General features: G+C 41.9%; 1 protein-coding gene across 1 annotated transcript in view; it reads left to right on the forward strand.

Moving 5' to 3' along the window:
* Window positions 1-15,128, forward strand: part of DENND6A (DENN domain containing 6A) — a 58,253-nt gene that overhangs the window by 16,299 nt on the left and 26,826 nt on the right. The window contains exons 3-10 of the mRNA XM_018556276.1: window positions 136-178; window positions 2,376-2,488; window positions 4,069-4,149; window positions 6,660-6,765; window positions 10,155-10,234; window positions 11,548-11,610; window positions 12,747-12,802; window positions 14,569-14,691. Of these exons, the coding sequence (XP_018411778.1) occupies window positions 136-178; window positions 2,376-2,488; window positions 4,069-4,149; window positions 6,660-6,765; window positions 10,155-10,234; window positions 11,548-11,610; window positions 12,747-12,802; window positions 14,569-14,691 (665 nt within the window). The remainder of the gene's footprint in view (window positions 1-135; window positions 179-2,375; window positions 2,489-4,068; window positions 4,150-6,659; window positions 6,766-10,154; window positions 10,235-11,547; window positions 11,611-12,746; window positions 12,803-14,568; window positions 14,692-15,128) is intronic.

Raw genomic sequence — 15,128 nt, forward strand, 5'->3', positions numbered from 1 at the left:
TGGGTCCCCTACCCCATTCAAGGGGTTTTTTTTTCTGCATTTCCAGTGGGGCTTTAAGATCACCCTTTAAGCTGCCTTTTCCTCCTGTCCTAATATTAAATCCTAATACCAGTGTGTCTTCATTTTAATTTACAGAAAACCAGCATCTGCTACCTGTCATTTCCTGACTCAAATTCGGGTAACTAAACTTTTTGTATTCATTTATTATATTATTATTTCGACCTTTTTACATATTGTGATGACGCTCATAGAGATTAGATGATATTTGTAGTGATTTTGCCATTTATTGTCCAGTTGTCTTATTTGTAGACATTGGTGGTAAGTGTGTGTCAGGTGGTTATTAGCCTTCTGCCTTCCCCAACTAAAATGTCTGCATATAGCATTCTTAATTCATTATTAATCACATTGTTAAAGGAGAAGTATTAGGAGAGTAAAATGTCCTCTTCCCAATACTAAGGCCTCATTCTGCCCTAAAAAATGCTGAAACCCCTCTCCCCCACCTTTAAACAAAATCCCATTAATGTCTATGGCCATGTTCACATCTGAGTGTTTTGTCCCTTGTGGCAAAACGCCTGTCACTGGAAAAAGTACATGCACTACTTTTTGGCAGAATAACAGCTTCTTGACCCCATTGACTTCAATGGAAATGCTCAAAAACATGCGTTTTCTGTTTTTAATGTGCATTTTCCCATTTACATCAATGTGTCACAACCTACTAGTGGAAACAATTTATTTATACGCATAAAAAAAGCAGTGAAGCTAATGTCTCCAGTTCAAAGTGCGTAACCCACTGGTAAATCTCTCTTAAAATAATGCAAAGGTGGTACTTTACCCCTTATCGCCTTTCTAAGATTTACCCGACGCACTCCCCCCTCTGTTAGAGGGATTGCGTCTCTGTTGCTAACATCATACATGTCTTCTGAACCTGTAAAAGTATTAAAAGCTATTGGGGCATGATTTTAAAAGAAAAGCAGTGAAAACGCATGTAGGAACCAGCAAAAATGCTCTCGCCTAGGTGTGAATCCAGCCTCCGAGCTGGCATGGGATACTGCAACTGTCACAAGGAGGCTCTATGTATGTACTGAGTAGGGATGAGCCGAACACCCCCGTGTTCGGTTCGTATTCGAACCGCCGAAATGTTTGAGTACGAACTCGAACTCAATGCAAGTGTATGGGGGTCGAATGTTCGACCCCCATACAGCTGCCGGTACATGTGGCTGCAGCGGCCTGTGTCCCTTCAAATCCCTGCCTGTGTTGGCGGAGGCAGCGGGGACACAGACCGCTGCATTGCTCCGCTGCCCCCGTACCTCTGCTGCTGTCTTCCCTTGGTCCGTCGGCTTCTCCGTTCCCCCGTCTGGCCGCAGCACCTACGTCTTCCTCCAGTCCGGCCACTCGTCTTCCCGTGTCTGTCCGCTCCCCTTCTCCCGGTTCGCCCACTCCTCTTCTTCCTCCGGTCCGTCGGCTCCTCTTCCTCCGGTCCGTCGGCTCCCCTTCTCCCCTTCTCTGATAGAGAACTTTCTCCTTCAGGCCCCTCCTCCGCTGAGCCCTGATTGGGCAAAGTCTTGCACCTGACCTGTGGTCAGGTGCAAGACTTTAACAAATCAGAGCTTCAGTGGACATTTTGTATTATGGAATGTCCGCGGTCGAACAAACCGCAAACATCCCATAAAGTTTGACGAGCGCTCGAACCGCCGATGTTCGATACGAAACATCCCTAGTACTGAGAGCAGAGTGACCATGTAACCTCTGATCGCTCAGCTCATGGTCTTTTTCCTGCAGAGAGTAGTGGCTGTCATTCCCATTGTGGGGAGTGGGGGCACAGTGGCTCTGGCTCCAGAGAGGAAGAGCCAGCTGTCAATGAGGCACCGGGGTGGATCCTGACCATATTGCCAGGATCCTTCTCAGGTGTGGTGCATCTCTGCACTGCAGTAAATGTCCTGTGACCAAAAAGTGATGTAAAGCCAAAAAATTGGCTTTACTTCTTTTTTTTAAAACACTGTTCTTAAATCTTGATAGACAGGGAAAGAAAGTCCGTTCTTTTTCGCTTTCCCATTCCCTGAGTCTATGTTCGTTTATTCCTTAAGGTAATGATGTAATAATTGGGAAAGCTATTGCTGTATAAACATGTAGAGGTTTCCCTGTTGCTCTCATGAGCATATGATGGGCTGGAAGTAAGGAAGGTCACTGGGACATTTCTGCGGCTTTGAAGTGCAGACAGTAATTTGGCGTATAAATATTGATTCTGTGCTTATTTGGTGTATAGTTAATGTGTGCAGCTCCGCTTCCTGGTAGTCACAGTGTTTCTTCTCCCGAGAAATTGTGACAGTGATTGATGTGGGTGAGCTCATCTGTTTGCATTTGGCTCCTGTTTCCAGGCTGCCTGGGGGACACTCAGTTCTGCTTCAGGTTCCGTCAGTCGATGGGCAGGAAGTCATCCCTGCATTGTGTCTTGGATCAGCTGGACCGAGATTCGCCTGTTTATTTAAAGGTTTGGCAACATAGAAGCTTTTTTTTACAGACCAATTTGTATAAAATTGTTAAAACTGAACTCTAGGCCTTCAGATAAATATGCATTTAAAATTCACACACCCACACACACTCCTTGTGATCCAGGCTTTTTTTGCCACGCAGCATAGCCAGGGGTGTGAGCTCCCCTGTCCACTGTTGTAAGCAAGGCTTCGTGGTTACCAGCCAACCCACCAACTTACTGATTGGGCAGTGAACGAGCATTAGGGAACTGATCAGGGCATCGCTCTGCTCAGTCTGCTTTCTGTTCCTAATGGCAATCTCCCAATATTAGATTGACTGCATTATGCAGTGCAGAAGAGCTGGGACGGCTCAAAGCACTGCCCCTTCCTCTGCTAGAGTACTGCTGTGAGGAGGATAAAGGAGTCTGGTATAAAGTCAGATTCGGGTACTAAATCTGACTTCTATTACCAGACTTCACAGTGCCTTCAGATACAGAGCTTAATGTGGACTTATTTTATACCGCTTGTTATGAATGTGTATATTAAGGATGCACCCCATATAATTTTTTCCAGACCGAGTATGAGTACCGATTTTTTTTTTTTCAAGTACTCCTCGATACCAATTACCGATATCGTTTTCATGTGACAGTTGTTTTAAAACAATACAGAGTAATGATTTTAGGACAGTGGTGGAGCACCAGGGCCCGGTCACAGCTATGACCCTATAGTTCTGCCACTGACTTCAAGCTATAGAGGGACTACAAATCTCAGAAATACATTATATAGCAATGCAGAATACCACCAGCTATAGAGGACTACAAATCTCAACAAAACATTATACAGAATTGCAGAATAATGCCATCAGATCAAGGGGACTACAAATCTCAGCAATACATTATCCAGCAATGCAGAATAATACCATCCGCTATAGAGGGACTACAAATCTCAGCAAAACATTATACAGCAATACCATCAGCTATAGAGGACTACAAATCCCATCAATACATTATAGAGCAATGCAGAATACTACCAGCTACAGAGGAGTACAAATCTCAGCAATACATTATACAGCAATGCAGAATAATGCCAGAGCCCGGTCACAGCTGTGACCCTATACTTCTGCCACTGACATCAAGCTATAGCGGGACTACAAATCTCAGCAATACATTATATAGGAATGCAGAATACCACCAGCTATAGAGGACTACAAATCTCAGCAAAACATTACACAGAATTGCAGAATACTGACATCAGATCTAGAGGACTACAAATCTCAGCATTACATTATACAGCAATGCAGAATAATACCATCAGCTATAGAGGTCTATAAATCCCAGAAATACATTATACAGAAATGCAGCATAATACTGGCATTCTGCATTGCCGTATAATGTATTGATTTACCTGTTGCTATTATTATTATTGCTTTAAAAATGTATGATCAACACTTTTTAACTATTTTTACTATTGAAACGACAATTCATGCTCTGAAAATGTCACCGAAAAAAATCAAGACTCTTAGAACTCTGTTATATAAAAAGACACATTGATTTTTTCCCCCTGAATACTTTAATTCATATGTATCCTATCTTTTTAACAGAAAGATCCATCCTGTTTCTATGGTTACGTATATTTTCGACAAGTCCGAGACAAGACGTTAAAAAGAGGATATTTTCAAAAGGTAATTAAGAACATGACAGTTGCATCAAGCGCCGATCTCTGGCTGCGGGTGCAATTAACCCGGGCTCACATCTCGCTGTCTGCGCTTGTCAGTGGTCTGAGCATAGACGGGCGCTCTGCGGCGACTCTCAGAACTTCTACCAGCTTTGCCATGTGTGGGTTTTCTGCAGCTAGACATAAAAAGCTAATTTGGCTAAATTTGCCTATACTTATCACTGGCTGCCTTGTAAAGGGCTCTGATACACATGACATATGGCAAACATGTAATTGTGTGAGTATTGAGATATCTGACATCTTTGACAGCATGTTGGACACTTTTTTACCTGTTGGATGAATTACTTTGACATTATCATGGGTTTTATTGGCTCTATTCTTTACTTTGTCCTCTGTGGGTGAGTTAAATGACTATTATTGCTAAAGGTTGTATTCATTTCTGTATTATTGTAATGTATAATATTTTGTATATTCCTTTAACCGCTTTGTGTCCAGAGCTATTTTTAAATTTTTTTGCACACATGTTAAAATCTTATTTTTTGGTCTCAAACTGTTTAACTCCCCCCCACACCCCCATACAATTATATATTTTCGAAAAACAAAGGCCCTGTAGAATAAAAAAGGTTGGTTGCATGATAGTTGCGCACAATATTTTTAGGAAAAAAAGCACTAGAATTAATTTTAGTGCATACAAACGGAATAGAATACACACTTTTTGGGTAAAATATAAAAGATGGGGTTGTGTTGGGGAAATAGATACCAAACATGTCAAACTTTACATTTGCATTTATGCCTGGCAAAAAAATAAAAAATACAGGACCTAAAATTTCCCAAAGCCAAAGCTTTAAAGAAGAATTCCGGGTACAATTTTTATTAACCCAGAGTTCTTCTTAAAAAGCCTTTACTACTCATCAATTTAGTTTTGGCAGTGACTGATGACACTAACATTTTTGCTCCCTCTCTGGTGTTTGTGCACACATGTAACATGTTTTGCAATCATTGTTTTCATACATGATTGTGAAACGCAATTCAGGTGCGCCCGACAGTGGGAGTGGAGGGCTTTATTTAAATGTAACCTTTTATTTGTTTTTTGTTTTTTTTAAAAACTTTTTTGGTTTATTTTTTTATTTACACTTTATTGCATGGATGGCCAAACTCCGGCCCTCCAGCTGTGGTGAAACAACAAATCCCATGAAGCATCTCTCTCCAGGAGTCGTGGCTGTGAGAATCTAGCAAAGCCTCATGGAGTTCCACCACAGCTGGAGGGCCGCAATTTGGCCATCCCTGCTTTATTGATATTGCATGGGGGCTTTCAAGACCCCTATGTGAAAGCCGAATCGGTAAGTGACAGGTCCTCCTTTATAAAGACATCCGACTCACCAGGTAAAACTAAAGGAAAGGAAGTTTGAAAAAAAGAAAAACTAATGCATCTACCACGTCTAAGAACTGGACAACTGCAATAAATCAAACTTTGGCTTTAGAAAAGCTGTACGCTTTTTAAGATAAATTACTTCAGGATGGAGAGAGGGGAGGAGACTGGAGAATGTCCTTTCCCTATCTGCTCTGTGTGATCAGTGAGACAGAAACTCTGTACTCACAGCCTTCCTGTCTCAGCTGTACAGAAGATTGGGTGCCTTGCTGTTTTCAATCTTCTGTTGTTATCCCCTGTGTCATACCAATAAAATTGAGTGGGAAAAAATTAAAATGTAAAAAAATGAATAAAAAGGTAAACAAATTATATATTTTTAAAAAATGGATAAAAGGTAAACAAATTATAAAATAAATAAAAATTAATAAAAGTAAAAAAAAAAAAAAGGGAAAAAACAACAACAATTAAAACCAACTCCACCGTCCCACAATCTGCATGCAAATAAAGGCACGTGTAGGGCATTGTGTGCGTGCATGTGCTGCCCCCATTCCCCTGTCCATTCCGCTGTGTGCCATATTGTGGTAGCCAGGCAGCAGCGCTCTCTAACGCGCACATTGTGCATTAAAGGGTAAGTTCCCTTTCCCAAGTAATTTGGGGAAAATTGAATTACCTGCTCATATCTGCCCCCCCTGAGCGCCCTGACCAATGAGAAGAGCTTAGCACGATTACATACGATATTGGTTAAAATAATTTTTTGTATCACAACAAGTAGATTGTCATGAGAGACAAGTAGATTTGCCCCCCGCTTTAGTCCTTGGACAAGTAGTTTTTTTTAAATTTCAACACCCCTGATTAACCAGTTCTGGTTGGATTTATTGGTTGCTATGGGCTTCTGCACTTCTCATGTTTTGCTTTACGTCTTGCACTGTTTTATTGAATATGCCTTTTTGTCTGACTTTTCACGCTGATAGGACACACAGAATGTGAAGGAGAGGCTACAAAGAGATAGAAAAGACTAATCTGAAAAGTAGTGCCTTGAAAATGCATTTATTTGTTGCCCTTTACTCTTTTTGAAGATTGTTGTTTCAAACTAAATCACAGTCACTTTTTTTCTTCCTAAATTATGAATGGAAATTGTCTTTTTTCAGTCCTTAGTTCTGATCAGCAAACTGCCATACATCAATTTCTTTAACACGGTGGTGAAGCAGATTGCCCCGGAGTATTTTGAAAGAAGTGACCCATGCTTGGAAGCAGGTAACTGCATGATCATGCTGCGTAACATCTTCAATATTTGTCTTGATGTCATCATTGTGGAACTTGGAGAAAAAAAAGCATTGGTAGGTCAAGTCAACCTGTACGTTGCCTACTGGCTCATGCTAGAGGGGGGACCTTAAAATATTCAACCCTTCCCTGTGCTCTCCTGACCTTAGACTTTCCAGAAATAACCTCTACTACTGGGGACATATCCTGAAAAACATGTTACGTCCCTCTGATTCTCCATATTGCAACGCTCGATTCCTTGCCAGCCTGTGCCCAAGTGCTGGTATGTGGGAGCGGGCAAGGGTTACCATGCTAGCACAAAGGCATTAGGTTTGGAAAGTGTAGTGTGTGAAAGGCATAATTGTCATTCTGGAAGCTGAAGGCATGCTACAGTGAGAAGGTGGTATGTGTTTTGTGACCTAGGCTTGGTGCTGGTTCCTTAGTCTTCTCTAGGTAGCTTAATCTGTCTGCCTTTTATTCTGAAGACCATCAACCACAATCCAACTTTTAATAAGTAATATACCAAATGGGCAGGACTTAAAGGTCCACCCTATTAAAACAAATTAGACATTAAAACTTGACACACATCCTTTGATTACAGCCCACTTCCTAGGTAGTTTTGCTTTTTCCAGACATCCAGTCTACCCCATACCTTTTTGGTTTCTAGCCTGATGATCCTGAAACACACCTGCTGGTGTTGCTGCAACATGTAATAAAAAAAGCTGATACTATGAAATTTGTCACAACCACCTATCAGATATAAACTTGTTTTGTGGGGTTTGAATGGGATCAATGGTGCGGTAAACAGATAGAAAGAGAGAAAGTCACACAGCACAGAGTTCAAGAAGTTTGCTCCTACTGCCCTTCTACTGATCTTCTGTGGATCTATGTATGCTTATTCTGCGGGTGCCTATTAAGAACCCAGATTAAGGTAAATTAAGTGAACTCTGACTTCAGTATAGTTGCCGTGTGTGGTGAATGGCATTAGTAGCTCAATGGATGCTTTTTCTTGTCACCTAGAACTGTTCTTTAAAACCCAATTTTCAGTTGGGTACCCTCAATGACTTTAAACATTGGTGGGACTTTTTACTTTTGGAACATTGTGGCACAAAAATGAGTCTCTTTCATGTAACCAGCACTGCATGTAGCCTGGCCTCTTCGATGTGACCCAGCAGTACAACCTTGTATAAATCCCATCATGCCCTGGGAATATGCAGCACAGCAATAAACTGGTTTACACAACAAAATGCTTCATCCGATTCTTATCCCATGTAAGGGGTGTTTATCATTAGGCATTGTTACTGTGTGATGTCACTTCACTCACAAGCCAGGATTGCTTTGAGAAAATTCCCACACATGTAGCTGAGGCCTAAGCATGGAGCAGTTTAAATGTGTTTGGCATAAACAAAGCAATCCAATAATTAGAACAATGAACAAACTAGGTGGGCCAACTTGTGTTTTGTTGTCATCAGCATTATTTGCATCTGTTTCACTCCTTATTCTGCAACACCATTAAACATGCCTGTTCTAGAACTGCAGTTATCCAATCGGAAATGCTTATTCTCCCTGAGCAGAGGTGTTGATTGGAGCACTGTGCAGAGGCCATACCGGGGACCAATAGAGATTTGCGTGCTGCCAGCAAAGGGCAGCATGCAAATTCAGTCGTGAACACATGCAACCTGAAAGCAGAACAAGTATAAAACCAAGACTTTAGCTGAAAAATAAAAAATAGCTTATATTTCATTTCTTAATGCTGGCTGTACACATATATGTGGCAACACGGCAGTACACCAGGCTGCCACATATATGCGTACAGCTGGCATCACCGTTTTTTGATTGGAAGGCAGCGCTCAGCTCTCTGACCGTGTTGTCATTGATGCATCCTGATCACTGTTGACAGTCAGGATTTGGAAGGATGGGCTTTCTGTTAAAGTGATCACCGTGACGGTCAGTCACAGTGATCGTGTGATCTGCAAGCCCATATAACGCCTATGGCATTAACTAGGAAATACTAAGGGTACTTGGAATGCACAAAGCAACAGTTTGGGTTTGGCAGGTAGAAGTCATTATGTCGCCCAGAAGTGTGCTATCGCCATAAGGGAGAAGCTGAAAATGGATTGGCTGGGGGCATGCGACCTGCAATTGGATGGAAGCCGAGCACCTTAGACGGGGGAAAAACCTGCACAGGAAAGTGTGATTAATGGGTTATTCACTAGTAGGACACCTTTCTAGGCTTGCCCTTTCCACCTGCCAAATGAAAATGGTAAATTCCTATTAAAAATGTTTATATGTTTAAGGAAGAACTCCAGGAATTGTAAAATAATAACTGATCCTCGGTACTGGGGTGGATAGTGCTCACCTCTCTCTCCCTCCACTCTGGCGGCGGAATTCCCCTTGGTGTCCTTACATGCATTAGATGTGTTGACAACACGGGTCCTTAGGCCACTGGAGCCCGGGTGAGAAAAGGTGGTGGGTGTCTGGTTTAGCTCCTACACCAAAACAAGCACTTAACTGCAGGGTAGCCCCACTGTAAGGGTTCATTTCTATTTCCTGGCGTTCGTTAGGATTACAAAAAAATACTCGGAAGAAAACACACACAAAACGACTTGCAGAAACTCTGTACATTCCTTTCTGCAAAACAACAAGAATCCAGAAATGGATCTTGCAGATTTTGCACAACTGTGTCTCATCCAATGTTATCAGCAACTTCCTATCTTTGGAAAATTGATTTCCAATAAAACTTTGGACTGCTTCTTGTATCTTACATCACGAGCTGTAAAGGAACAGCCATTTTACTTGACTTCTAAATAAGTAATTAGATCCTTTGATCCTTGCTGTTGGAAGTGCACCTTAAACCAGACCTGAGGTAACGGAAATAATTTTAATGCTGAAGTCTAATCAGATATAACAGACACAAAGTAGTGCTGCTCTGTAATCCTTAATGCTTCATAAGCGTGTTATTTAAATGCAAGAAATGTAAGAACCTGAATGTGACCCGGGATCAGTCTCTAGCAGTCCCTGTACAGCAGGGCTGAAGTATGAGAAGAAGCAGCCGCACAAGGAGCCAATCAGTACGTTTGCTGACAGGAGGAGAAATTAGCTGCAGTCACTTTTTGGGGTATTGTGACAGTTGCAGGTGCTGTCTGTCAGAATATAATAAATTGCAGGAGAGATTTTTCTATCCACCCTGTTTAGTGTGGATGGTGTATTTAAGTGTGTTTTCTGTTCAGTTCTGTATATGGCCAGCTTAACACATGTAACGTCCCTGCAATACAACAGTGCTGTTGTCTTTGTTTCCTCTTAGGTCAGGCCAGGTTTATTTTTCCTCTATCCTTAAATTTGCTCTAAACTTAGTGCTTACCCGTTGCATTCCTCTTCTGCAGCTTGCAGTGATTTAGACCGATGGCCCGCTCCTCTGCCCGGGAAGACTCTGCACTTGCCAATCATGGGGCTCGTTATAAAGGTATGGCACCAATATGCTAAAAATCATGTTGAACTAAACTCTACCATTCTTACACATTATGGCAGGATAGCAGACAGAAACACTGTGCAAATATTATTTGGGACCTACATTGCTCCTGTATGCCTTTTGGATCACCCGCTGTGGTTGATTGCCATTTGAAGTATGTTATTGTTTGACAGATTCATCCATCCACGCTAACAGCATGGATGAATGAATCTCTCTGGAGCAGCTGTGCATGGCAACCAATCAGCTTCTCTCTCTCTCTCTCTCTCTCTCTCATTTTCAAATCTTAACTGAACAAACCAGTTTTGATGAATTCCCCTCATTGTATTCTAACAGCAGTGCTGGTCACTGTCAGAATACCTGAACAGTGCTTTTAGGTGATTGGCTGCAAGCACTATTTGGCCGATGAATTTCCATCTTCTCCCCTTAAAAGTCAATCTGTCAAGGGGGCAGGGCCACTAACAGATCAGATTTCGGCCGAATTTGCAAATTTGCTCCGTGTGTACCTGGCTTTAGATTTATTTTACATTCAATTAATAAGCTGTGTCTCTGCCACTGCCCTGTCCATCCTCTGCAGATTATAAACAGTCTTTTAATAAGTTGATATAGACATTTTTTTCCTTGCGGATGAAAGGAGCTGTCATACAGGAACATCAGGGGTTGACGCAGACACAGATAGCTGCAGCTAGAAAATGCACAGGAATGTTTCTTTGTGTATGCTGATGCCTGTGCATGCATTACCGGTGATGTGACTGATGATGGATTCATTCAATATAGATGCATAAAAGCCATTACACAGTAACTTAGGAACCATGGGGTATGCTGGTTCCTCTGACACTTGAATTACTCAATACTGTGAATTCTACATACCAGTGCAGCAACACTTTCTTACATGTACCTTGCTCTTGGCCTGTTGACATCAGATCATGTGACCAAGTGCAGGGGCCGTGTAGGAAACTACCTGTGCAGGATTGTAGCTCTGACATCAAGCACATCTGCTCAATTCACTCTTCACTGCAGTGAACTCACAGCGGGACAGTAAAGTGGTGGTGACAGGTGCCAACAAGGGGGAGAGTTCTGCTTCAAAATGTTCACGGAGACCCTTACTTGAGTAGCTAGGCAACTTCTAGCATGGCTGCTTAAAATGTCATATATCTGCAGGAGGACGGTAGTAACAGTGAGTAGCAGTTTCATTTTCTATGAATATGTTGAGAAAATAAAGTTTAATTCTAGGTGTATGTTGTTTTTTTTCCCCTCATGTGAGTGTTTACTTCTTAATGTACAACTTCACCTATTGATCTCTGTATTAGGTGCGAATACCAACAAGACTTGACAAGCCGGGGACAACGCAAATAGTGGAGATGACCCAACAGGTAACAGTGGTTGAATTGGGACTCTTGATTTCTTAGCTTGATTTAAAATGAGCCTGTCACCAAGGAAAGCCTTTTAACTTCTACTTTAATACGAGCAATTAAATTAAGTATAAAAAATGAATGCCAATCGGCTGTTTTTTTTATGACGGAAAACACTGCAAGTCTCTTCTGCCATAAAAGCTTCTTACTGCATGTCGGCAATTTACATTTTTTGCCTTAAGGTGCTTATATGCTGTGCATATGTTAGATTATGGCTAAAGGCTCCAGGGGGCTTCCTTTTTTATTAATTTTTTTGTGCTTGAGAAGTCTACAGTCCCTTTTTTAAGCTTAAGCCTAAAATCCAAGGTGTTCTCCAAGCATATACGGATCCAGTTTTAGACTAAAGCTGGCCATACATGGTTTGGATTTTGGCTGCTTCCTGCTGAATCAGGCAGCAGTCCATCAGTGGTTGGCCCTGCTCGCACCACACGGTTTGACAAAAGTTGATTGGAAAGTCAACTTTAGTCGAAGGAATCACTGTTCAGGTATCCTAACAGCAGTGGGCGCCGTCTGTCAGAACACATTAGCTGGCAGGGGAGATTTGTCCACCCACACTGTTAAGAGTGGATGGAGAACTTGAGTGTTTTTTCTCATTCAGCCCTGTCTGTGGCCAGCTTAACACTGGTAAGGTGCCTACATTTTAACAGTGCTGTTCTCTTAGTCTCCTTTTAGGTCAGGCCAGGTTTGCCTCTAGCCCTAAAACTGGCCCTAAACGTAGTCCTAAACTTAACACCCCTCACTTTAATTCTGCTTTAAGACTGTACTTTGATAGAAGATCGCTTGCTCGCTGAACATCCCTTCGGATTGCCCGCAATTCCATGGAGGGTTGAGCTATACACTTTTGTATATTCTTCTCTAATGTTTCCCTCTGTGTCCACCTTCTGTATGAGCTCAATTTTGAAAAGATTGAGTTTGAGACTTGTGTGACATTCATACTGAGATGTCAGTACATTAGTGATGCACAAGGAGACTGAAGGGGTGAGCTCAGGAGTAGAGAGGTAGATTTGGTTGTCTTCAGCCTAGTGATGATATTGGAATCCATGGGAGGCCAAGTTGATCCATCAGTTGACCAAGTTTCTTTTCTTTCTCTCTTTTAGACAGACGCACATATCTCTGTGTCACTACCGACCATCCATGAAGTTGATCTGTTCAGGTAAAAACATAGCGGGACATAATTTAATTAGGATCTGCCATTAGATGCTTTTGGCATTTGCACACTTACATTCCATATTGTATTAGCATTTTTAGTCAAATTTAAATTTTAATATTTACATTTAACACTTATATTTATTTTGCAATGTAAAAGTTTTATTTAAAATGTATTCTTTCTTTCTTCTTTTTGCAGTCGTGTAAGCATTTCACTGCATATCATACTTGTACGATTGTGTATGTGACAAATAAATCTATCTATCTATCTATCTATCTATCTATCTATCTATCTATCTATCTATACCTAGATGGCTTGGGTAACATTCTTGTAATAAGCTTCCTCATTAAAATGTACATGTTATACAGTGTAATAAGCTGTACTGCTTCAGTACACCTAGAAGATGGTGACACGTGCGGGTGTGTGTGTGTGCGTGCGCGCACCATTAAATATTGTAGCTCCTTATAAAGAGAAATATTCACCAACCTAAAAATTTTCAGGGAAAAATCAACTATTTTAATTTTTTACTTTAAAGGAGAGCTATGAGGTGAGTGATTTTCACTCAGCCTCCTAGTTCGAGCCGACGCGTGACAATGAAACTGTCACACGTCGGCTCAATAGATCGGGAAGTGAGCAAACACATACCGTCGCTCGCTCACTTCTCGATTCTGTCCCTGCAGAGTCGTGATGGTCACTCACAGCTCCCTGCAGTGATTCCCCCGCTCCGATCCTCCAGCGCTTAGTGGAGCTGTAGCTCGCGATATCCTGAGCTTTGGGTCACGGGAGGACACTAGTTTATGTCCTCCCGTGACCCTGAGGAGAACTATGGGGAAAAACACTTACCCCATAGTTCTCTAAGTATTTTTTCTTTTTCATAAATTACATTTTATTGACTTGCAATGTGCCTTGGAACATGCTACAGAATATGACTTCAGGAAGAGTCAGTTCATTAGCACAGCCCCCTTCCTTGCTGCTTGCATGTCATAGCCCTCTCCTCTTGTGGGAGTGTGTAATTACTGTATGTTTTGGCCCAGCTCATCTGGGCATCCCTTCACCTCCCTACAAAAACTTTATGTAGGAAATATTGAAGAGTTTTACTTAAGTGTCAACTCAGAGTCGGTTTGGGCTGTTGACATCACAACAAAGATGGCGGCATCCATCAGCAGTTTCGGGCTTTTGAAGGTCTACACAAGGGAATGTTTATAGATAAATAACATGCATAAAGTAATTAAATGCACATATAATCTAATGGAAAGAGTGGATGGTCTGAGGACAGGACCCTATTTTCACTATTGGCTGGTAGTTATTAACTGCTTGGGCACTAAAGTGATGCAACGCAAACTTTGTCTCTCTCCAACTGTTTTTCACTTGAAAACATCTAAAGATACTGGGGGGAATTTATCAAACTGTAGAAGACAACATCTGGAGCAGATTTGCACTGCAACCAATCGGCTTCTCTCTCTCATTTTTAAATCTTACCTGAGCAAACTGAAGAGAGATGCTGATTGGTTGCCATGGGCAACTCCTCCAGATTTTCTCTGCTCCAGTTTTGATAAATTCCCCCCACTGTATGTGCAGGGACTACTAGGTGTCGGGGCTGTTTTCTTGCAGCCAGTTCAGAATTTTGATATTAGGGGGTGGAGGCATGCAAAGAACATGTCAAAACACTTTATTGTGCCTGTTCTCTGTAAGCACAGGTTCACGTTAATGTCATTTTATTTTACGAGATTAACCATTGATATGATTTAGAACAGACTGTTCTTTTTCTTTAGGTGCTTTTCCCCAGTATTCTTCCACATCCAGCTGCTCTGGGAGTTGGTGCTTCTAGGGGAACCTTTGGTGGTAATGGCTCCCTCTCCGGCACAGTCTTCAGAAACGGTGCTAGCCCTTGTAGGGTAAGTCTTCGCAAGGGCTTCTTGTCATCTGCAGACTGCTGTTTTTAGTGCAGACCTACCTTACGGATTGAAACATCATCAAGTTAGCTCTACTACATCTGTGGATGTAAAGCAAGACTCCAGGCAAATCAAATCTTAACCCTTGCAGTGGGGCTACCTCTGCACTGCAAGGGTTAAGTGCTCACTTTGTCTGGTGAGCTAAAATAACAAAGTTATACTCACCGGAACACTGATCCCAGCTGGCACCTACACTGCTAACTATAGCCTGTCTCCAAATCCGCTCCAGCGACAGTATGTCCCGCAGTGTCCTCAAGTTGTTTACACTGTATAGGATCTGATGACTCACTGGACCTTAGACTGCTGGAGTGGAGGGGGAGAGAGGCTGAAGGGACCGGTCTAAGAGCAATTGGGAATCTTGGTTCCAGTGAGTATAACTT

The sequence above is a fragment of the Nanorana parkeri genome, unplaced genomic scaffold (assembly GCF_000935625.1).
Source record: "Nanorana parkeri isolate BGI_ZX_2015 unplaced genomic scaffold, ASM93562v1 scaffold231, whole genome shotgun sequence".
Lineage (NCBI taxonomy): Eukaryota > Metazoa > Chordata > Amphibia > Anura > Dicroglossidae > Nanorana > Nanorana parkeri.